This window comes from Selaginella moellendorffii, unplaced genomic scaffold, assembly GCF_000143415.4.
Source record: "Selaginella moellendorffii unplaced genomic scaffold, v1.0 SELMOscaffold_93, whole genome shotgun sequence".
Classification (NCBI taxonomy): Eukaryota; Viridiplantae; Streptophyta; class Lycopodiopsida; order Selaginellales; family Selaginellaceae; genus Selaginella; species Selaginella moellendorffii.
The window spans coordinates 572,542-591,238 of NW_003314354.1; the positions used below are offsets into that span (position 1 = coordinate 572,542).

The window sequence follows — 18,697 nt, forward strand, 5'->3', positions numbered from 1 at the left end:
AACTTTACTAGGAGACCATCGACGCATTGACACTGGCTACGTTTCTGTTGGTGGAAACCGACATCATTTCATCAACGTTGGAGCACTTCATTTGTATGTCTGCTCTTTGCTTTCCCGGCACTTGCTTACCGTGCTTGACAGGAGCGCACAGGCCGGATACCATGCCACTAAGTATAAGTGGCTGGGAAACTTGTCTTATGTGATAGGGGCATTGCAGGCGTTCATGCATCACAAGAATCGCGACCTTGATATCCGGGTAAATAACTTTTTGTGTTTTCTTTTCCTCAAAGTTTTTTTCTTGTTACACAGATCAACGGAGAGGAGTGGAAACGTTTTTCAAGAGTTACATCCATTGCAATTGGAAATGGCAAGTACTTTGGCGGCGGCATGAAAATCACGCCAACAGCGGATCCTTACAGTGGAGATCTTGAGGTATGTGTGTGACCCTCGACGGGGTCAAAGATGTAACAGTGGAGGAGAGATGATGCGCTCGCAGGTGACCATTTTGCAACACTTTCAGTGGTACCACTTTGTGATACACTTGTTCAAGCTGTACAAGGGCACTTTTCTCGAACTGAACAATACGTGGCGGTTCGACAAGTAGGTCTATGTCTCACCATCGGCTTGTCGATTGAAGGTGGCTTTGTTTCAGAGTGAAGAGCATCGAGATTAAGGAGGCCGACAACGAGAGTGGAGATGACGGCGTGTTTGTCCAGGCTGATGGAGAGCATCTTGGTTTTCTTCCCGCCGAGTTTGGGATCTTGCCAGGCAGCCTCGACTTCCTGTGCTGAAACTCTTTGGCGACGCGACATACCGTTCTTTTCTCTACGCTAACGCGTGGGTGTTATAGTTGCGACATTTGTTATTGTCGAAAGGAAAAGAGAAAAGAGCCAGGGGATCGAAATCAATCAAATCAAGCCATGACGAAGACAAAGAAGAGGCAAAAGAGCAGAGAGAGAGAGAGAGAGAGGAAAAAGAAGGTGTCTTGAAGTTTCAAAGGCTTGACCGGGGTCCTTGTCAAAGAGTGTTGTTTTCCTTGTCGTGCTCATAGGTTTTGTATTTGATATATGGCCATCTTTTGACCAGAGCGATGGGGGTACGGTGCGCCTCAAAGCGTTTGTCTGGGTATCCCGATCCACTTTCCCGGGGGGTTCGGTCCAGCGCGTGAGCCCCACATTCCAATCTTCCATGCATCGAAGTATCCATCCACCTCGTATGACGTTGGGCTATACCCCCGCACTGAGGCACCCCAGTCAAAGCTACGAACAAGCGCAGAATCACCCTGCTTGTATATATTAACACGTCTAAACATTCGGAAACCAATCAATCCCCCTTCTCTCTTCTCCTTTCTTCGCCATGGATTCCTCCTCCCCTTGCTCCTCTCGCCCCTCCTCGCCAGCCGGAGCGCAGCCACTCAAGGTAGTGCACATCTTCTCCCCGAGGATCTTCCGCACCGATGCCGAGAACTTCCGCACGCTGGTCCAGTGCCTCACGGGCAACAACCGCATCAACGATCTGTGTGATGACTCCTGGATCCCGGACGGATGCGTGGAGCTCACCCCTCGCAAGCGGCACTCCTCCACCACCTCCAACTTCAATCACCATCTTCTTCTCTCCCCGGCTCAACCCCACGCTGGCGCCGCCGCTGCTGTGGCTGCTGCTTCTGCTCAACCATTCGGCCTCGGAAGAAACTCGGGCCGCTTTCACGATATCGACATTGTACCGAGCCTCATCTCAGCCGACACTCTTGATGCGGATTGGCTACCACCATTTGTTCCAGATCCCAGCATCAACCACCTGTGGACATGTCAGGCTTGAGCACAAACAGCCTTGTAAGTTCCAGTGTAGATAAAAAGAACCGCAGCATACCAACTGTCTCGGTCGAGCGAGCTGCTGGGTGTGCGCGCGCGCGTGTTGTTGAATTAAAGGAGCAGTCGGTAAATACAAAGTGCCTTTTGATTCAAAACTCCTGGCCTTCCATATCCGATCTCACAGGATACTCTAGCCCTTTGAACACTGGCATTCTTCTAACATCCTCTTCCGCATACATGGGAAGGAACCAAAACAATTTCTTTGTGCCAAAAACCTGCCAACGGAGGTGAAGCTCTTGCAATCCAAAACAAATGCAAACCTGCCTACCTGCTCGAAATTCTTTCTACGCCCAAGGTCATAGCGCCATCTTGCAGTTGCTTTCTTCTCGTAAGCCTGCGGCAACAGCATTGAGCAGGAAACACTTGGAAAGGAAGTTATGCTTTAACCTCAATGGTGGTGGTGTTTCCAGCGACTAAAGATATGTGCATGATGAGAAAACCAAGTACGCTGAGTGCAAAGGCCAGATCTAGGACTGAAGCCAAGAGGAAAAGGGCGAGTTTCAGAATGAGAAAGAAACCGCAACGACTGACCAAATGCGAGAAAGGTGGTCGCAAGTGTCCCGGGAAGAGCAGGCTCGTCATCAGCATCTGTGAAGAATGCAATGAAGTGTGGTAGTAGCGAGAGCGACACCAGTGATGTCTCAAGAAATGTATAGAACTGCACAATATCCAGACGTCAACATGCAGAGGAGGATGATTGGCACCCGTCGTACCAGGAAAAGTAGAAACGCCTTGTAGTTGCGAGCACCAACACAATTGACAACCCAGACACAGTGGTGGTCCATCTTGAGGACGCATCGTCCACCTGCATGGCACTGGCAAGTTAGCGAAAGAGTTTGAGGCGCATGGGCATGACTTACACACGGAGCAGTGGTGGCAGCGCGGAGGCTTGAACTGGCAGCACTTCCGGCAGAAGCGCATCCTGGGGCTGTCGAGGCTGGTGCTCATCTGGGTGGTGGGCGCGGTCAGGACTGCGGCCGAGTTGGCGGGCAGCGATGACAGGAGCGTGTTCTGTGCTTCCATATCCTCCTCATTCGCGGAGGCGGGCTTCCAGTCCGAGGGGACGCTCCCTGGATCCGTGAACACCACTGCAAAATAGCACCAGAGGACCATTGCCAGCTGATGCATCGAAGAAAGCTCTGAGCTATGGAATGCACACTCAATGCAAGAAAGGATTCTTGTTACCAGGAGGTGGAAGGCGACAATGACGAGCGCGGCAACCGGGGCGTGATATCCAGCCTTGAACAGATCAGGGCCGTAATTGGCGACGACGATGGCGTAGTAGGAGACGGAGACAACGGCCAGAACCACCAGGATCATGACGGATCCCACGACCCGGAGACCGGTGCAAAGCTTGAACGCGTTCCATGCCATCAACTTCCTGTGACCAACCTTTGCCCACCAGCTGCGGCCGGTGCCACCGCCGCTCCAGGCCAGATTGCGCGACGCGAGGGCCGCGCCCTACCTCCTCTGCAAATTACCCTAGAACTCTCTCATCGCCGCCGCATTCAGCGCCCGGATTTGGCACACATTGCTGATTGCTGTGAGAGTGACCGGCAATGCTGGAAAGATTCGCCCCTGTGCTCGCTCCTCCTGTTCACGCCTCCATTCCCAGCCGCCAAGGAATATACCCCCCTTCCCTTTGCATTTTCCTTTCCTTTTTGCGTTTTAGGTCTTCTCCTTGCTTCTAGACCTAGGGAGAGTTGAGAGAAGCGAGCGGCGCCGACGACGACGATGATGATGATGAGGCGAGCTGCGCAGCGCTTGACGGGAGGGGGCGTCTTGATCCGCCGGACCTATGCCGACACGCGAGGCGTGCTTAGCGAGGAGGAGAAGGCGGCGGAAAACATGTATATAAAGGTTTGCTTGCTTTGTTTCTGGCCAAAATGTCCTCATGTCGCTTTGATCATGTATGATCAGAGAATGGAGAGGGAAAAGCTCGAAAAAGCCCGCATGAAGGTGAGTGCTGCTGCGTGCTGCTGCATTGACAATCAATCAATCCTCACTCCTCACTGGTGGGCAGGCAAGCGAGGAGGAGGCCTCGTCTGCGGCATCCTCAGCATCCACAGCTGCCCAGGAAGAACGAGTGCCAAAGGCAGACCCGGACCTGCCCACCAAGAGCATAGCGATGGGAGCTGGCCTTGTTGCTGTGGCTTGTGCAGTTTACTTCATGTTTTCGTCGCCCCCTAGTGGCAAGAAGACTGCGGAATCCAAGGTCGAAGAGTCTTAGTAAGTCCGCACCGCACGGAAAGCGAGACAATCACGAAAGACGCCCTGGCTTGGCTTTTTCATCTTTCACTGTTAAATAACAAAGTAAGGGCCCTCTAGGGCTTAGTGGCATTTGGTCTTTTTGGCGATGGAGGAGGACGAGGAGCTGTTGCAGCGGCTGGGCGTGACGGCTGCACGAGCTGAGGACGTCGAGCGCCATGTCATTGCTGCGCAGCACCACCAGGTGTGATCCTTCTTCCGCTACCTACGGCCTTTCGAGACTGTTTGCTTTGCTAGGTTGATGGCGGCGGCGGGGGCGAGCACCCGGAGGCTATTGCCAAGCAATTGACTGTCTTGCAGAAGGAGATTGACGCTGTGGAGAATGGTCTGGAGCGTTATGAAGAGGACGGTGGTGAGCTCCACACCACTCTCGCGCACGACCGTCTCCACTCTCTCAACTCCAAGAAGAAAAAGCTGCGAGCCCGATTGAAGTCTCTGGATGGAGCGTCACCTTCCACACAAGAACAACGCTCTTGCCTCCTGGAAGACAACGACCTCGACGCAGCTCTGGACGCAGCCTCTGGGCTTGTTGAGACTGTGGGTAACTAAGCTCAAGTTTTTCTTTCCATCACCGACGGGGGACGCTTGCCTTTCCAGGAGCGTGACAGGCTCATCCGCACCGGGGCACTGACGCCGTTTGACAGGATCAAAGGCTTCGAGCGCCGAGTACAGACGCTAAGTGATCGACAGTCGCTGGAGCGGGACCGATTGGCCGAGACCAGCCTCTCTAATGCCGTCGCGTCGCTGGCCGCAATATCTCGCTCTCGAGCAACCACCAAGCTGCTCGATCCGGCCCAGCTCCCAACGCTCGAGGCGCCGACGCGTGAGTTTCGAAGGCCTCCAAAGTCACTTGACGTTGGGAGGAGGAAGAAGCGCAAGCGGCCGCTGCCTGAGTCCAAGTGGAGGCGGAAAAAGCCTCACAAGCTACCAGAGCTGGCAGCAGATGACAACGACGGTATGCCATCTTTCTCGTGTCATCTCATCTTATTAACTCGTTCGTGGCTTACTTAGATGGCGACGACAACGACGTTAATGATGAGGAATGCGACGACGACGTGATCCTGGAAGGAGGGCTCAGGATTCCGTTAGATATCTACGACAGGCTCTTCGATTATCAGAAAACTGGAGTCAAGTGGCTGTGGGAACTGCACTCTCTAAAAACAGGGGGGATCATAGGCGATGAGATGGGACTAGGCAAAACGGTACAGGTCATTGCATTTCTGGCTGCCTTACACCACAGTCGGATGTACTCGCCCAGCATTGTCGTCTGTCCCGTGACACTAACTTTCCAGTGGAAGCGGGAGGTTGAAAAGTGGTATCCCAAGTTCGACGTGCAAGTTGTGCACGAGTCGGCTGCTCCGAAAGGGAAGAAGAAGGAGGCGGAGGATTCCGATGCAAGCGGAGATGACAGTGGCGACGCGAAGCGTGATGCAAGACTAGCTCGTTGGGACGGGGTTGTAGAAAAAACTGTCCGGTCGCCTTCTGGTCTCATTGTGACGACTTATGAGCAGCTCCGGTTGCTGAAAGATACACTGCTGGACATAGACTGGGGCTATGCGGTACTGGACGAAGGGCACAGGATAAGGAATCCAGACGCTGAAACAACTCTCATCTGCAAGCAGCTACAGACTGTTCACCGCATTATCATGACCGGTGCTCCTATACAAAACAAGCTTACAGAGCTGTGGTCTCTCTTCGACTTCGTTTTCCCCGGAAAGCTGGGAGTCCTTCCAGTGTTCCAGGCCCAGTTTGCTCTACCTATATCCATCGGTGGCTATGCAAATGCGACATCGTTGCAGGTCTCCACTGCCTACAAGTGTGCCGTCACCCTTCGGGATCTGATCATGCCTTACATTCTCCGCCGCATGAAGTCCGATGTTGAAGCCAAGCTCACCAAGAAGACGGAGCACGTTCTTTTCTGTAGCCTGACTGAGACGCAGCGCGCCTGCTACCGTGCCTTCTTAGCAAGCTCAGACGTGGAACGCATTTTCGAGGGGAGCAAGAACGCACTCTACGGCATTGACATACTGCGGAAGATCTGCAACCATCCTGATCTTCTGGAGAGGGAGGCCAGCGAGAAGCATGCCGACTACGGCCTACCAGATCGAAGTGGGAAGCTGATGGTGGTCAGTCAGGTCCTCAACTCGTGGAAGGATCAGGGGCACAGAGTACTTGTTTTCTGCCAGACGCAACAGATGCTGGATATCGTTGAGATCTTTGTAGAGTCACAGGGGTATACATACAGGAGAATGGATGGCTCCACATCTGTGAAGCAGCGGCCGGCTCTAATCGACGAATTCAACGAGTCTTCACATGTTTTCGTCTTCCTATTAACTACCAAAGTCGGGGGCCTGGGAACCAATCTTACTGGTGCGAACAGAGTTATTATTTTCGATCCGGACTGGAACCCTTCGACTGACATGCAGGTATGGCTAGTCCTTTCAATAACTTGCTCCGACTTTCTCTTCAACAGGCTAGAGAAAGGGCTTGGAGAATCGGGCAGACAAAGGACGTTATTGTTTACCGTCTAATTACCAGGGGAACGATTGAAGAGAAGGTGTACCATCGCCAAATATACAAGCAGTTTTTGACGAACAAAATCCTCCGGGATCCCCAACAACGGCGTGTATTCAAGTCCAAAGACATGCGAGATTTGTTCGTGCTGCACGAAGATGCGGAGGGAGACAAAACGGAGACATCGAACTTGTTTCCAGAGTTAAAGCTTCCCGCTGCGGCTGAAAGCGACGGCAAAGAAGCGGCACATGGTGGCGAGGAAGGTGACCAAATCACAAGAGACGAGCAAGATGGTGCGGATGAGTCCAGGCTTCTGCAGAGCTTGATGCAGGCCAACGGAATACACGTAAGTTCATTTTCCAAGTCTCCAGGTTTAACGTGTGTGTGCTTTAGTCTGCGATGGACCACGATGCAATCCTGGCTGTCAACGATCCCGAACGGGTGAAGGTGGACTTTGAAGCGAGCAGGGTGGCCGAACGAGCTGCCGAAGCTCTCCAGCAGTCTCGGCTAATACGAATGCGAGACGACGTGGCTGTTCCCACGTGGACAGGGAACTCAGGCGCTGCTGGGGCTCCAGGTGGTGGACGGAGGAGGTTTGGAGCTGCCGTGAATTCTCGCTTGATGTCTCCTGCGCCACCCCCGGGGACGCCAGGTGCATCTAGCAGCAGGGCCCTCAGCTCGGTCGAGCTCCTGGCTCAGATGAGGCAACGCCAAGCAGGTGCGGTCGAAAGCAAACGAGAGGCACTACGTAGCGAGCTTGAGAGGTTTCTGAGGAGCCACGGCGGGAGTGCACTGTCGACGACAGTCGTTCAGCACTTCAAGCTGAAGCTGTCACAAGCGGAGCTACCGCTTTTCAGGCAGCTGCTGAATGAGATAGCGACCTTGAACAAGGATGGTGGGGAGTCCAGGTGGATTCTGAAACACGACTAGATATCATGGACGGGACATTTTTTCCACATTCTTTCTCTCAGTAGCCGTAAGGATGCAGGAGAGGATCTCTGTTGATATCTTTGTACAAAAAGTATCGGGACCTCGTCCGTCCGAGCGCTCCATACCTGTTTTGTTTAACATCCAGACTTCGATATAAACACGGTGCATAGGCAAAGGTTTACCATTGTGGGACAAATGGAGCCATCCAGATGGCATCGCCTGCTTGAACGGGATACCTGCAGTATAGACAGATGGAGAGAATGGAGATGATGCAGGGACTGTTTTACCACTGATTGCTGAGCCGGTAGATCCCCCGACCTTCGAGCAGGAACAAGCCGTGTTGAAAATAGTGAACCTCCTGAGTGTCATCGCCACGGTAAGCGTAGCAACATAGGGAATCCAAAACTTGCCTTGACGTTCAAGTACTCTCCAGGCTGGAAATCCATAATCTGTGACCAGCAGGTCAACGTTCTTGCGTTGTTACACGCGACATGAAAGTTTGACACTTACATGGACATTGAAGTCGTAGATTGCGTCCGAGGGTAGCAACTTTCGCAGATCAAAAACCTGGAAACTCAGAAAAGTTACAGTGTGTTAAGCTTGCAAGGTGTAGCTGCTTACCTCCCCGGGAGTTTCAAGAAGAGGACGATCATCGACATTTCCAACGAGGAATTGGGGACGCTGGTTGTCGAGGGCTTGTGATGCAAAATACCTGCAAACCACGACGACATGTTGTTCGGTCATTCAAGGAAGAAGGGAGACCCGCCTGCGTTCCAAGACGAGAAAGGTTACAGGCGCAGTTGAGTAGAGGGTGTGGTTAAAATGTGGTGGGAGATACGCATACGAGTTCACCTGCGCACAAATCACCATACACAGTGGAAATGAAGTACTACTAGCGACGGGAAAATACCGAGAGCTCGTTGTCGTCATTCATCACATTGTGCGTGGTCAAGAGAACGCTGCCCGCGAGGACAAAGACAAGCCTGCGGTTTGATGTTTAGACGTCTCTCCCTAAATGTTACTCTTGCGTACCTCTCAACACCCGGTAAGGGAGGGGCCGAAGATGAGGAAGCTGAGGCCGAGACACACGTTATCAGCTGTGAGGCATGGACATGATTCATGAATTTACCTTCCATGCGTGCAATGTACATGGTGAAATGCGAGCCAATCGCTGGCGTGACCAGGTAAGCTGCTTGAGCATTGGTCCTAGAAACGTGATGGAAACAGTGATGAGATGGGAGAGAGAGGAGAGAGGAGGCAATTGCAGACCATCCGGGAAGAGCACTGAAGACTTGGCTCTCGGGTGTGATAAGCGCATGGTCCCGTTGGTACACGCTCCGGGTGAATCCTGGCAAGTCCGCTGGGAGGGAAGGGCCTCGTCTCAAAGCCATATAATAAAACACACTAAAAACCTGGAGACTGGAAGGAGCTGATGTCGTCTCGAATGTGGGCTTGACACGTCCCTGCACTGCCAAATACTAGTCGTAGCTGCACAAGCAGCAGCGGCACCAGCAGCGGCGGAACAAGAGACATATCTTTCCTTGTTCTTGGTTACCAGATATTTTGGCAGCGCAGCAAACCTAAACAATGGAGTCGGACATTGAGCAAGTCCTGTGGACGGCGGCGGACATCGAGCAGCGGGTCAAGGAGCTGGCGGCCGCAATCTCCCGCGACCTGGCCAGCCACACCCCTCTGCTTCTTCTCGGGGTAGGGAAGCAGCCAACTTTGTAGAGAATGACTGTCGTCGTGTGCAGGTGGCCACCGGAGCTTTCATGCTTGTGGCCGACCTGGCTCGCCATCTCAAGCTGCCCGTCCTCGTAGACTTCATCCGGGTGCAGTCTTACGGCAACAACACGCAGTCGAGCGGCGTGGCCACCGTCTCGTCGTGCGACGCCAAGATCAACGTTAAAGGCAAGCACATCCTCCTGGTAAGCCGGCTCTTGCATAGCTAAAGCTATAACCATTCTCATACGCAAAGGTGGAGGACATCATCGACACGGGGGTCACCTTGTCCGCGCTGGTGGACCATCTGCTGGAGCGGGGAGCTGCCTCCATCTCTGTGTGTGCGCTGCTGGACAAGGTATGCCGGCGGAGGGTCGGCCTCACTCTCCCCAGCAACGGCAGGCTCTATGCTGGCTTCCAGGTGTGTTTTGCGACCAAAATCCAGTCTAAATACACTCTGTAAAACAGTGCCCGGACAGGTTCGTGGTGGGCTACGGCATGGATTTCGCGGAGCACTACCGAAACCTCCCATACGTGGGAGTACTCAAACCGCAAGTCTACCAGAGTTGCAAGTCCGATTGACTGTGCATTGTGGTGAATCGCAATATTGAATCAGATTATCATAGGTAATTATGCACAAACGAACTGCCTCCGCCACTCTGCGTCTCGTCTGGATGGATCCCAGCAAATAAACATAAATACACCACCACCTCCCTGTTATTCCTATACGGCACGGCCTCACGAGGAGACGTAGGGCGGAGGAGCAGCCCGGGCTGCCATGCCAGCAACCTGTGCTTGCATCTGTGCCGTCCTCACTTTGGCTGAAGTAGCTCGGTAGAAGAACTGATCGCGCGCCAGCATCCGGACGTGCCTGAGGTACACCTCCGCCGTGATCACCCCCTCCTGCACTGCCTTGTCCAAAGAATAGAGCACGTCCTCGATCGCCAGGTCCTCGGCGCTCGCCTCCAACATCTGCCTCGACAGCACGTCGCAAGGCTCGAACGCCTCGTCTATGTTCATGTCGCCCGACGCGTTGGGGCCGTCGTTGGACTGCAGCCACGTCTCCAGCACGTCCGTGTTGGTAAGCAGCAGCTGCAGTTGCTGCTCCAGGCCCTCCTTCTCGTGCTGGAGCTCCTGTAAGTGCTTGCCTAGCTGCTCGGCTCTCTTGTTCAGAGACGCTTGCACGCTAAAAAGCTCGTCCATCTCTACCTCGAACGAGCTCCGCAAGCTTACCACATCCTGTTGCACCCGTGCCACCAAAGTGTTGACAGCGTTCCTCTTAAACACGGACGCCGGGTCCTCTGTACGAGTCGACGGCTGCTGCTGCTGCTGCTGCTGCTGATAGTAGGGAGGAGGATACGGGATGGGCGCCGCCGACGTAGGTGGTGGAGAGTTGCTGCTGTAGATTGGATTCATTCCATGGAACGGCTGCTGTGGTTGCTGCTGGGGTTGCGTTTGTTGCTGGAGTTGCTGCTGCTGCTGCTGCTGTGGAGACGGGACGGGTGTGGACGGCCTCGAGTAGAGCGGAGGGTCGTGACCAAAGTGCAAGCTGAGATTTTGGACAAGCTCCACCAGATTGGAACGCGGGAACACCCACTGCTGCAAGTAAGGCACCGAGACCATCCCCGAGGCGTCCACCAGGCGATGGCGAGGTTTGATGATCATGTCCCGTGTGGGACTCACGTAGACGAGCGGCGGCTTGCGGGGATACGGCTCCGTGAGCCAGATCGTAACGGGGATGTTGTACTTGACGTCCTGGTAGTACATGGGAATGGTGCCATCCGCCTGGAGGAGATTGGCTTGGCGGCCATCGTTGTGCGTGAAGCCGGCTGTGCGGGCCTGGAGGCCCGGGAAGTGCTGGATCACGTTCACCAGGTGCTGCCGGATGGACCATTTCACTTCCTCCTCGTACGGCAGCGCGTTGGGGCGCGACAGAACCGAATTCAGGAACTGGACGCACGCGTGCGACGACGTCTGCCCCGGCGATATCGACGGCATCGCCCCTCCTCCCTCCTCTCCCTCCACGATTGAGCTTACCCGCGAGCCGGCGCTTGTTCCACTCCCCTACCTAGCCTAGGGCGGCCAACACAAACCCTAAACTCTTGCTCGCTCCTTTTACTCGTGAGGAGCAGCAATGGCGGACAGGAGAATGTGCGGCGCCACGCTGTGGGGCTCCAGCGCCGCAACCTTCTTGGCAGCTTCGTGGGCGCGCCTCAGCTGCTGGCGGCTGGGGTGGATGTGGCAAGCGCCCAGCAGAGCTGTCCACGACACGGCGTCGGCGGCGCAGGGCATGAGCGTGATGAGCCCCTCCGCCTCGTGCACCAGCCCCAGTCGCCCCAGGATGCCTGCCATCGCACTGTAGTGCTCCTTGCCCGGCTGCAATCCGTAGTCGCTCGCCATGGACGCAAAGTAGCGGCAACCGGTGTGAAGCAGCCCAAAGTGGTTGCACACAACTAGGAGGCACAGATAGCTCACCTCGTCGGGCGCCGTGCCCTCCCAGGCCATGCTTGTCACCACTTCCGTGCCTCGCTCGCACTCGTCGTCACCGCCCAGGTGCGCATACGCCGCCAGCATGGTGTTCCACGACAACAAGTCACGGGCGGGCATGACGTCGAACAAGGCCCGCGCTGCCCACAGATGCCCGTTTCGGGCATACACACTCAAGAGCGCATTCCAGGTGGCGACGTTGCGATGTGGCGCCTGGGAAAAGAGGCGATGCGCTCCATGGACGTCCTCGCTCTGCCCGTAAGCCACCACCATTGCGTTCCATGACACCAGGCTGCAATAGGGCAGCTTGTCAAACAGCACCTTGGCCTCCTCCAGATGCCCTCTCTGGGCATACGCCACGAACATTGTCGTGTGCAGTACCAAGTCCTGCCTCCCGCCCAAGCAGTCAAACAGCTGCCTGGCGTCGCCCAGCCTCCCGGCCTGAGAATAGCAAGAAAGCATCGAGTTTACGGTGACCACGTTCCACTCCGGAATGGCATCAAACACACCGGCGGCCTCGTCCAGAATGGCAGCAGCAGCAGCAGTGCCACCCCCAGCCGCGCCATGCTGCGCGAGACCACTCATATAAGTGTTCCAAGAGATTAGGTTGTGCTGTGGCATATAGTGCACCAGAGTGGTCTTGGCGGCGTCCAAGTCCCCCGTCACAATGCGGGCACGCAGAAGGCTGTTCCACGCTACCACATCCCTGCCCGGCATTTGCTGGAAGAGCGCGGCAGCACGCTCCCCGTTCCCCGCCTCGTTGAACGCACTCATCATGCTGCACCAGCTTTGCAGGTTGTGCTCCGGCATGGCATTGAACAGGCGCTCTGCTTTCTCACCATGCCCTGATGCGGCATATGCAAATAAAAGCGCGTTCCACGACACCAAGTTGTACTGTGGCATTCCATCAAACATGAGGTGAGCTGCCTCGACGTTGCCATTGCTGCCATACAAGGCCAGCATCGCCGTCCAGCTTATGATATTGGGCTCTGGCATAGCGTCGAAGGTAGCCTTAGCAGCCTCGAGGTGCCCTTTGTCGGCATATCCTTGGAGGAGCAGCGTCCAGGCCACCACGTTTGGCCGCGGCATTGCGTCCAGTACTTGTTTGGCCGCCTCCACATTCCCGCTTTGGATGTAGGCGCCAAGGAGGAGCGTCCACGAGTGGTCGTTGGGGTGGCGGATGGTAGCAAACACTCGCCTGGCGTCACCACTGCTGCCACAGCGGCCAAACATATGAATGACAAGATTGCACAGGTAGACATCGGTGTGTCTAGCAGCCGCGACAATGCGCGCGTGCACCGCCCTTCCCTCCTCAACGTTGCTGCATCTGGATATCTCCGCAGCCCACTCATGCTGCAGCGCATGGTGCGTTGTGGGAGCTAGTGGGAGCCAGGAGACGGCATCCATCCTGGATGGGGTTTCGCTGGTGGCAGTGGCATCAGAGTAGGAGCAGGTGAAATTGCTGCAATGGTCCAGGCACACAGTACGTACGTCTATTTGCGCTCCTTGGCCTCCTCCTGGGCCTTGGCTGATAGTACCTCCCACAGGCCGGTCAAAAACTCCACCATCTCCGCCAGCGGCACGGGTCGCGAGAAATGGCGTGGCTCCTCGGCTTGCAAGATGTGGCAAGTCTCGTTCCAGCTGCCATCAACAGACTAGGTGAGGCCAATCAAACAAAGTGGAGAAGAACCAGAGCCAACTTGATGGTTCGACTCCCCCTTTTGCGGTTGCGTGACGGCTTGGGGCATGCCCTCCGCCTCCATTCCCGTCTCTGCTCCTTCCACAGCTCCACTCCAAAGCGATGGCATGCCATGACAGCCATGGTCTTGCCTGTCAAGCCCTAAAAAAAAGGAGTTTGGTGGTGATGGCGGCAGCGGTGGTGCGCATCCGCAGCCGCGACGGGCTGGAGAGAGTGAGCGTTCACCCCAAGGCGACGGTGCTGGAGCTGCAGATGGCTATCGAGCGGGAGCTCCAGGTCCCGGTGAGCGCCCAGTATGTGTCGAGAAATCAGTCCCTGCTCATGGCCAAGGATCCCAGTGGCGCTGCGCTCATGGCGGCGGACATGAGGGATCCCTCGGCTGCGCTGTCGTCGCTAGGTATCGGGCACGGATCCGTTGTGTTTCTGTTTTACAGCGGGAAGCGGGAGGTGGCCGGCCCAAAGGTGACGCCGTCGGGGGCGTTTGGCAAGAAGATGACCATGGACGACCTCATCGCCAGGCAGACGAGGGTGGAGCGGCAGCAGCATGCCCACTGCAACTCGCTCAGCTTCGATAGGGCGGCGGCCAACGCGTTCCAACACTACGTGCACGAGACGCTAGCCTTCGGCGTCAAGCGGGGTGGCTTCATGTATGGCAGCGTCACGGAGCAAGGGGATGCCCTGGTCCACTTCATCTACGAGCCTCCGCAGCAGGGCAGCGAGGACGGCCTTCTCCTGCTGCGAGACCCCGACGAGGAGAGGCGGGTCGACGGCATCGCTGCGGGCCTGGGCATGAGGCGCCTGGGTTTCATCTTCACGCACACCATCAGTCAGGGCAAGGCCGACTACACGCTGAGCAACGCCGAGATCCGCCAGGCTGCCCAGCTGCACGCCGAGAGCAACTTTGACGCCTGGACCACGGCGCTGGTCAAGCTCGAGGCCAATGGCGACGTCCAGTTTGAGTCCTTCCAGCTCAGCGACCAGTGCATCAAGCTGTGGAAGGAGGGCTGGTTTGTTCAGGACGCCGAGGATGTGAATCCCAAGCTGTCGAGGATGAACAAGGAGGTGGTGATCCTGGGCAAGGACACCAGGGACGTTGATAACGTCCTCTTCCTTGTGCCCGTCAAGATCCTCGACCACCAGGTGAGACGGCGTATCCTCTCTCTCTCTCTCTCTCTCTCTCGTCCTGACCCCTGAAGCGCTATCTATCTGTCTGTGCATGCAGGGTCCCCTGTCGTGCAATTTCCCCATCGAGAACAGGCTGACGCTCCCCAGCTTTGAATCGCTGCGGAGCCACCTCGACAGCAACAAGAGCCGGCCGTACGTGCAAAGGATCTCCGATTTCCATCTGCTCCTGTTCCTCTCCAAGTCCCTGGACATCGACACCGACATCCCTCGGCTGACCGAGGCAATCTCCACGCAGGGCTCGGTACCCGATGGCTACCAGCTTCTCATCGACTCGCTGGCTAGCAATCACTCCTACTGATGGGACGAAGACACTATTTTTATGGAAATTGAGCGTCCTTGAAAAAATTGGTGTAGAACCTGAGACCGTCGGGACCGTCGTCTCGGCACAAGAAGCCTAAAACACGACACAAGGCTCAGCGGCAGGGCGCGCGCGGAGACTACATGCGTACCTCGAGCCTCTGCAGAGAAGAGGTGCTCCTTGGCAAGAGCTGGAGCAACACCCAGGCACTTTGCCGCTTCCCTCGCACCAACGCCAGTGCGCAAGTCACCCACGAGACGCATGATCCTCGCCACCACCTGCAACAAAATGTAGCACTAGTTGGAGAATAAAAACGTACCTCGTCATCGCTCTTGGACTTGATTTGTATGGCGAGGGCTCCACTGTCGAAGCGGCGCAGCATCACGGGCCTGGCAAAGTCAAGTCAGTCGAGTGCGAACGGCTGGCAAGCCTGGGCTTACACGTCGAGTCTGTCCCACAGGTCACATGCCTGGAGCAAATCCTCGGGAGATATAAGCTCTACGCGAAGCCAAAGCGAATTCCACTGTCGACGTGCCAGATTTCAAAAACAAGGGAGCCACAATCGTATACCTGTTCCCCTCGCGCGGTTGAACAAGCAGTAGACATCAACTAGAGCCAGCATCCCTCCCGCGCTTTGCAGAGGGCTCCCCACAAAGTCGGCCAACTTGAGGGCCAAAGTTAGCTGGACGCATGACATGCGCGAACGAGATCGAATCACTCACCTGTCGCGAAAGCTGTTGGTGGTAGAGTGCACCCGCTGATTCTTTGGTAACTGGCGATGCGATGCCAACGCTCAGCAGCAAGTCGTGGAGCTCCTGCTGTGATCCCGATGCCGAGCCTTCTGTCAAGAGCCGGGCACGCATCTTATCAGCAAGTAGTACCATCTCCTTCGCTTTTCCCTGAAACAACAAGGACGAGGCTAGAATCTAGCAAGTCTTAGAGGTGTTTGACTGGAAAGCACCATGAGCGCGTTGAGATCGTGGAAGGCCTCTTGCAGGTTTTTATCTGTTTGTTCCCACTGCTCCTGCTCCTTTCTCAAAATGCCAGACACTCCAGCTCGGGATGGATTCCAGTGGGACGAGGGCGTGGACGCGGATGCTGTGGAGGGGTTGACGGCGGCCGCGGGAAGAGTTTCCCATGCCCTCGACTGCAACACCGCTCCAAGCTGCGACACCAGGTTGTCGAAGCTGCTGGCGTGGCCCCGGAAGGAAAGGAGGAGCGTGACGGAGCTGTGCGCTGCAGCAGCTCCCTGGAGGCACAGCTTGCCGTTGGCACAAGTCCACACATAGACCCTGAGGCGCAGGGTGGAAGAGAAGACGGACTTGAGGCCCTTTCGGGGAGCCGAGATCCGCGACACCGAGGACAAGGGCAGGAAGAAGGCGGATCGGGAGTGCTGGTGCACCCAAAACATCCGGGCATTGGTGAGGATGAGGAGGCCAGACCTAAGTGGATCGCCCTCCACCCCGCTGTCCACCACTTCAATGTCCACTCCATCCAGCAGCTGGCATTCCACCTCTCCGGGCCCCAACAACGGCCTGCCCGACTCGCTCAGCGCGCCACTCTCGAGCAGCCGCTCCGCCCACCTCGAGCCCGAGCCCATTGGGAAGGAATGGCATGACCTAATATATTTCTCGACAATCAAGATATCTGAAAGGGTGCTTCCGCGAGAGCCCTGGAAGCCGGCACCTTGTCCGGGACGAAGTCCGCCAAGAACTCGAGTTTGTCCATGGACGACACCGCGGAAGCTGCAGCAACCCTCTCACTCTCATGGTCCGAAGCACAAAACGAGGCAAATTTCCACTCACACAGGTCCTTGTACACGAGGGTGGATCTGTCCTCCCCGGCCATGCCCTTGAATGCATCCTCCACGAACTGCTCCAGGAAGAGCTCCTGCGCCATACACAAGACAAACAGAGAGATCGCATCAAGAGAGACACGGACACGATACCGCGGCTTTGGCAATCACCACAATGGCTTCCATGCCCACCATGGCTATATCGTTCTCGCTCTTGATCAGCCGCCGCAGCCTCGACACCGGGAAGGGCAGGGACATGGCGGGTGAGAGCAGCTCCTCCTCCACGGCACCCCCATTCATGCGCACCTGCTCGTCCCATTCGCGAGCATCCTCTTCCTCCTCCTCTTCCTCCTCCTCACCCACGTCTTCGACCACCACCGCATCCTCCTCCATTTTGCTGTGTGCCCTAAGTAGTAAGTCAGTTCATTTAACAATGTGAAATGCCAAGATCAAGTTTGACAGAGCTCAAGGAAACAATCAACCTCCCGACCCCGACCCGATGCCGAAGGAGGACTTGAGGGCCTGGAAGAGCCTGTGGCCGAGGATGACGTTGGCGGCGTCGGTGGGGTGGAAAGGGTCCCAGAAGAGGTGGTTGCTTCTGTTGGAGCACATGTTGGAGATTGGCCTGGGGAAGCAGGGCAGCTGGCCGTTGAATCTCCCACCCCCGCAGCACCCGCGGTTGACACTCTCCATGCCGTAGGCGCCAGGCGTGGCAACCATGGCGGCAACGGGTGTGTAGGTGTCGGCGTACACAATGCGGGCGCCTGGGAGCAGCGAGCGGAGCGACGCCAGCATGTCCTGCAGGCCGAGGTTGAAGCCGAGCATGAGCTGGTTGACGCTATCCACGCACGCCCCGTCGCTACTCTTCTGCGCCAGCTGCGACGGGATGCAGCCCAGCGGGCCCAGCGATGCCACCACCATCCTCCGCGCCCCCAGGCGGTACAGCTCCTACACACCACGTTTATTCCATCTTAGCACGCTTTGAGGGCGCCACATACATGCTCACCGTCAGGTGCTGGGCGTAGGCAGCCAGGAGCAGGTCCTGGAACTGGCGCTCGCTGTAGCGGAACCTGGTGGCCGAGTCCGGCAGCAAGTAGTTGTTGATGTAGTCGTTGTTTCCAATGACGATGGCGAAGAGTGAATCGGAGAGGAGCTGCTCGCAGCCGCTACTGCCCAGCTGCTGGACGAGGCCCGACAGCGTCTGCTGGAAGTAGTGCAGCTGCTGCGACATTGATATCCGCTCAATCTGCAGACAGGGCGGGGGGGGATCAAAATGCAATCCACACGGCTACCCTACCTTGAATCACCTACATAGTTCTTGCCGCTTTCGTCCAGAATGCCGCCGGCACCAGAGGCATAGTTGACACCCTTGAGGATGCGGGCGTTCTTGGTGCTTGGGTCCAGAAACGCAGGCACGTATGGCAATCCAATGAGCTCGCCTGCAGAAAAGATGAGGCGGCAGGACAAAACAGTACTAGGTAGATACTACTTACACACAACATCCAGCACCGTCTTGCCGTTGCAGAAGCGGCCGGTGGCACCCCAAGGTGAATCGATGCCATAGGGTGCAACATTGGCTTTGGCGAGGGTGAGCAAATAGTTGTTGTTCCCCACATCCACCAGGGAATCCCCGAATATGAACATAGCAGGAACCAGGGCCCCGGCGGCAGCAGCCCTTGCCCTTCCCACAAGGAGGAAGACGACGAGGAGTAGGCGCCGCCCGTGGATGGCCTTGGCACACCACTCCATCTCTGCTCCTCTTCTTCTTTGGAGAGCTCAACAAAGACCAAGGCGGGCTCGGCTACCAATGCTTAGGACATTCATACTACTAGTTACATCTCACGTCTGTGCATGTCACGTCCACACATGAATGCAAATCAGAAAGGGCAGCAGGCAATTTGCTTATGCTGTTTGAAAAGGTGGCGGTC

At 56.1% G+C, this 18,697-nt stretch overlaps 10 protein-coding genes across 14 annotated transcripts; 4 read left to right on the plus strand and 6 right to left on the minus strand.

Annotated features, from left to right (window-relative positions):
- Positions 1–7: 7 nt before the first annotated feature.
- On the plus strand, positions 8–1,087 carry LOC9629468 (sphingoid long-chain bases kinase 2, mitochondrial; the record flags this gene model as incomplete). The annotated part of the gene is made up of 5 exons (XM_002989018.2): positions 8–93; positions 142–256; positions 310–432; positions 497–600; positions 653–1,087. Coding segments are annotated over 5 exons (567 nt in total), but the record flags the coding sequence as incomplete, so codon positions are not given.
- Positions 1,088–1,845: 758 nt separating this feature from the next.
- LOC9629469 (probable protein S-acyltransferase 14) lies at positions 1,846–3,512 on the minus strand. Its single transcript, XM_024662790.1, has 7 exons — positions 3,057–3,512; positions 2,732–2,990; positions 2,585–2,676; positions 2,403–2,529; positions 2,259–2,344; positions 2,140–2,205; positions 1,846–2,086 (listed from the first exon to the last, which is right to left on the minus strand). The coding sequence occupies exons 1-7, from the start codon at positions 3,243–3,245 to the stop codon at positions 1,961–1,963; spliced, it is 945 nt and encodes a 314-aa protein (XP_024518558.1). The 5' UTR covers positions 3,246–3,512; the 3' UTR covers positions 1,846–1,960.
- Positions 3,513–3,614: 102 nt separating this feature from the next.
- Positions 3,615–7,764, plus strand: LOC9629470 (DNA excision repair protein CSB). 2 transcript variants are annotated; one of them, XM_024662779.1, is made up of 8 exons: positions 3,615–3,731; positions 3,792–3,830; positions 3,895–4,323; positions 4,377–4,676; positions 4,737–5,094; positions 5,151–6,565; positions 6,613–6,999; positions 7,047–7,764. In XM_024662779.1, the coding sequence occupies exons 3-8, from the start codon at positions 4,228–4,230 to the stop codon at positions 7,581–7,583; spliced, it is 3,093 nt and encodes a 1,030-aa protein (XP_024518547.1). In that variant the 5' UTR covers positions 3,615–3,731; positions 3,792–3,830; positions 3,895–4,227; the 3' UTR covers positions 7,584–7,764. The 2 variants fall into 2 exon arrangements, with proteins under 2 accessions (XP_024518547.1, XP_024518548.1); XM_024662780.1 differs by lacking the exons at positions 3,615–3,731; positions 3,792–3,830; positions 3,895–4,323 and having other exon boundaries at positions 4,474–4,680.
- On the minus strand, positions 7,567–9,232 carry LOC112341874 ((S)-ureidoglycine aminohydrolase-like). Its single transcript, XM_024662791.1, has 12 exons — positions 8,996–9,232; positions 8,853–8,943; positions 8,713–8,789; positions 8,616–8,655; positions 8,494–8,566; positions 8,350–8,435; positions 8,205–8,295; positions 8,094–8,150; positions 7,994–8,032; positions 7,871–7,941; positions 7,766–7,819; positions 7,567–7,708 (listed from the first exon to the last, which is right to left on the minus strand). Exons 1-12 carry the CDS (start codon positions 9,114–9,116, stop codon positions 7,621–7,623), a joined length of 888 nt encoding a protein of 295 aa, XP_024518559.1. The 5' UTR covers positions 9,117–9,232; the 3' UTR covers positions 7,567–7,620.
- LOC9629471 (hypoxanthine-guanine phosphoribosyltransferase) lies at positions 9,156–10,011 on the plus strand. Of its 2 annotated transcripts, none has more exons than XM_002989021.2 (4): positions 9,156–9,290; positions 9,338–9,511; positions 9,562–9,726; positions 9,774–10,011. In XM_002989021.2, the coding sequence occupies exons 1-4, from the start codon at positions 9,171–9,173 to the stop codon at positions 9,885–9,887; spliced, it is 573 nt and encodes a 190-aa protein (XP_002989067.1). In that variant the 5' UTR covers positions 9,156–9,170; the 3' UTR covers positions 9,888–10,011. The 2 variants fall into 2 exon arrangements, with proteins under 2 accessions (XP_002989067.1, XP_024518561.1); XM_024662793.1 differs by having other exon boundaries at positions 9,785–10,011.
- LOC9629472 (protein ELC) lies at positions 9,901–11,416 on the minus strand. The gene has a single exon (XM_024662789.1). It carries the CDS (start codon positions 11,301–11,303, stop codon positions 10,044–10,046), a length of 1,260 nt encoding a protein of 419 aa, XP_024518557.1. The 5' UTR covers positions 11,304–11,416; the 3' UTR covers positions 9,901–10,043.
- LOC9629523 (pentatricopeptide repeat-containing protein At2g35030, mitochondrial) lies at positions 11,396–13,618 on the minus strand. Its single transcript, XM_024662784.1, has 2 exons — positions 13,493–13,618; positions 11,396–13,433 (listed from the first exon to the last, which is right to left on the minus strand). Exons 1-2 carry the CDS (start codon positions 13,598–13,600, stop codon positions 11,421–11,423), a joined length of 2,121 nt encoding a protein of 706 aa, XP_024518552.1. The 5' UTR covers positions 13,601–13,618; the 3' UTR covers positions 11,396–11,420.
- LOC9629524 (NPL4-like protein 1) lies at positions 13,615–15,021 on the plus strand. Its single transcript, XM_002989022.2, has 2 exons — positions 13,615–14,631; positions 14,714–15,021. Exons 1-2 carry the CDS (start codon positions 13,657–13,659, stop codon positions 14,972–14,974), a joined length of 1,236 nt encoding a protein of 411 aa, XP_002989068.1. The 5' UTR covers positions 13,615–13,656; the 3' UTR covers positions 14,975–15,021.
- Positions 14,975–17,180, minus strand: LOC9629473 (vacuolar protein sorting-associated protein 36). Of its 3 annotated transcripts, XM_024662785.1 has the most exons (9): positions 16,923–17,180; positions 16,780–16,864; positions 15,936–16,719; positions 15,697–15,873; positions 15,545–15,638; positions 15,415–15,472; positions 15,294–15,363; positions 15,126–15,252; positions 14,975–15,070 (listed from the first exon to the last, which is right to left on the minus strand). In XM_024662785.1, the coding sequence occupies exons 1-9, from the start codon at positions 17,086–17,088 to the stop codon at positions 14,994–14,996; spliced, it is 1,638 nt and encodes a 545-aa protein (XP_024518553.1). In that variant the 5' UTR covers positions 17,089–17,180; the 3' UTR covers positions 14,975–14,993. The 3 variants fall into 3 exon arrangements, 2 of the variants coding, with proteins under 2 accessions (XP_024518553.1, XP_024518554.1); XR_002990724.1 differs by lacking the exon at positions 14,975–15,070 and having other exon boundaries at positions 15,210–15,252; positions 15,415–15,497; positions 16,923–17,172; XM_024662786.1 differs by lacking the exon at positions 14,975–15,070 and having other exon boundaries at positions 15,248–15,363; positions 15,415–15,497; positions 16,923–17,172.
- LOC9629525 (GDSL esterase/lipase At1g71250) lies at positions 17,181–18,546 on the minus strand. The gene is made up of 4 exons (XM_002989075.2): positions 18,263–18,546; positions 18,081–18,208; positions 17,776–18,015; positions 17,181–17,717 (listed from the first exon to the last, which is right to left on the minus strand). Exons 1-4 carry the CDS (start codon positions 18,516–18,518, stop codon positions 17,247–17,249), a joined length of 1,095 nt encoding a protein of 364 aa, XP_002989121.1. The 5' UTR covers positions 18,519–18,546; the 3' UTR covers positions 17,181–17,246.
- Positions 18,547–18,697: the final 151 nt, after the last annotated feature.

Bases quoted from the DNA above. Each gene is read 5' to 3' on its own strand.
- LOC9629469 (XM_024662790.1), bottom strand. From the start codon at position 3,245: ATGGCATGGAACGCGTTCAAGCTTTGCACCGGTCTCCGGGTCGTGGGA. The intron at 2,345-2,402 runs GTCAGTCGTTGC...TCTTGGCTTCAG, and splicing joins GACCACCTTTCTCGCATTTG to TCCTAGATCTGGCCTTTGCA. The intron at 2,206-2,258 runs GTTAAAGCATAA...CTGTTGCCGCAG, and splicing joins GAAACACCACCACCATTGAG to GCTTACGAGAAGAAAGCAAC.
- LOC9629470 (XM_024662779.1), top strand. From the start codon at position 4,228: ATGGAGGAGGACGAGGAGCTGTTGCAGCGGCTGGGCGTGACGGCTGCA. The intron at 4,677-4,736 runs GTGGGTAACTAA...TTGCCTTTCCAG, and splicing joins CCTCTGGGCTTGTTGAGACT to GAGCGTGACAGGCTCATCCG. The intron at 5,095-5,150 runs GTATGCCATCTT...TGGCTTACTTAG, and splicing joins GGCAGCAGATGACAACGACG to ATGGCGACGACAACGACGTT.
- LOC112341874 (XM_024662791.1), bottom strand. From the start codon at position 9,116: ATGTCTCTTGTTCCGCCGCTGCTGGTGCCGCTGCTGCTTGTGCAGCTA. The intron at 8,033-8,093 runs GTAAGTGTCAAA...TGCTGGTCACAG, and splicing joins TCTACGACTTCAATGTCCAT to ATTATGGATTTCCAGCCTGG. The intron at 7,942-7,993 runs GCAAGTTTTGGA...GATGACACTCAG, and splicing joins GAGAGTACTTGAACGTCAAG to GAGGTTCACTATTTTCAACA.
- LOC9629471 (XM_024662793.1), top strand. From the start codon at position 9,171: ATGGAGTCGGACATTGAGCAAGTCCTGTGGACGGCGGCGGACATCGAG. The intron at 9,512-9,561 runs GTAAGCCGGCTC...TCATACGCAAAG, and splicing joins AAGGCAAGCACATCCTCCTG to GTGGAGGACATCATCGACAC. The intron at 9,727-9,784 runs GTGTGTTTTGCG...GTGCCCGGACAG, and splicing joins GGCTCTATGCTGGCTTCCAG to GTTCGTGGTGGGCTACGGCA.
- LOC9629472 (XM_024662789.1), bottom strand. From the start codon at position 11,303: ATGCCGTCGATATCGCCGGGGCAGACGTCGTCGCACGCGTGCGTCCAG.
- LOC9629523 (XM_024662784.1), bottom strand. From the start codon at position 13,600: ATGCCATCGCTTTGGAGTGGAGCTGTGGAAGGAGCAGAGACGGGAATG. The intron at 13,434-13,492 runs GTTGGCTCTGGT...TGTTGATGGCAG, and splicing joins AGGGGGAGTCGAACCATCAA to CTGGAACGAGACTTGCCACA.
- LOC9629524 (XM_002989022.2), top strand. From the start codon at position 13,657: ATGGCGGCAGCGGTGGTGCGCATCCGCAGCCGCGACGGGCTGGAGAGA. The intron at 14,632-14,713 runs GTGAGACGGCGT...CTGTGCATGCAG, and splicing joins TCAAGATCCTCGACCACCAG to GGTCCCCTGTCGTGCAATTT.
- LOC9629473 (XM_024662785.1), bottom strand. From the start codon at position 17,088: ATGGGACGAGCAGGTGCGCATGAATGGGGGTGCCGTGGAGGAGGAGCT. The intron at 15,639-15,696 runs GTGAGTGATTCG...TTGGCCCTCAAG, and splicing joins ACCAACAGCTTTCGCGACAG to TTGGCCGACTTTGTGGGGAG. The intron at 15,364-15,414 runs GTAAGCCCAGGC...TGACTTTGCCAG, and splicing joins CTGTGGGACAGACTCGACGT to GCCCGTGATGCTGCGCCGCT.
- LOC9629525 (XM_002989075.2), bottom strand. From the start codon at position 18,518: ATGGAGTGGTGTGCCAAGGCCATCCACGGGCGGCGCCTACTCCTCGTC. The intron at 18,209-18,262 runs GTAAGTAGTATC...TCTTTTCTGCAG, and splicing joins GACGGTGCTGGATGTTGTGT to GCGAGCTCATTGGATTGCCA. The intron at 17,718-17,775 runs GTGAGCATGTAT...CGTGGTGTGTAG, and splicing joins CCTACGCCCAGCACCTGACG to GAGCTGTACCGCCTGGGGGC.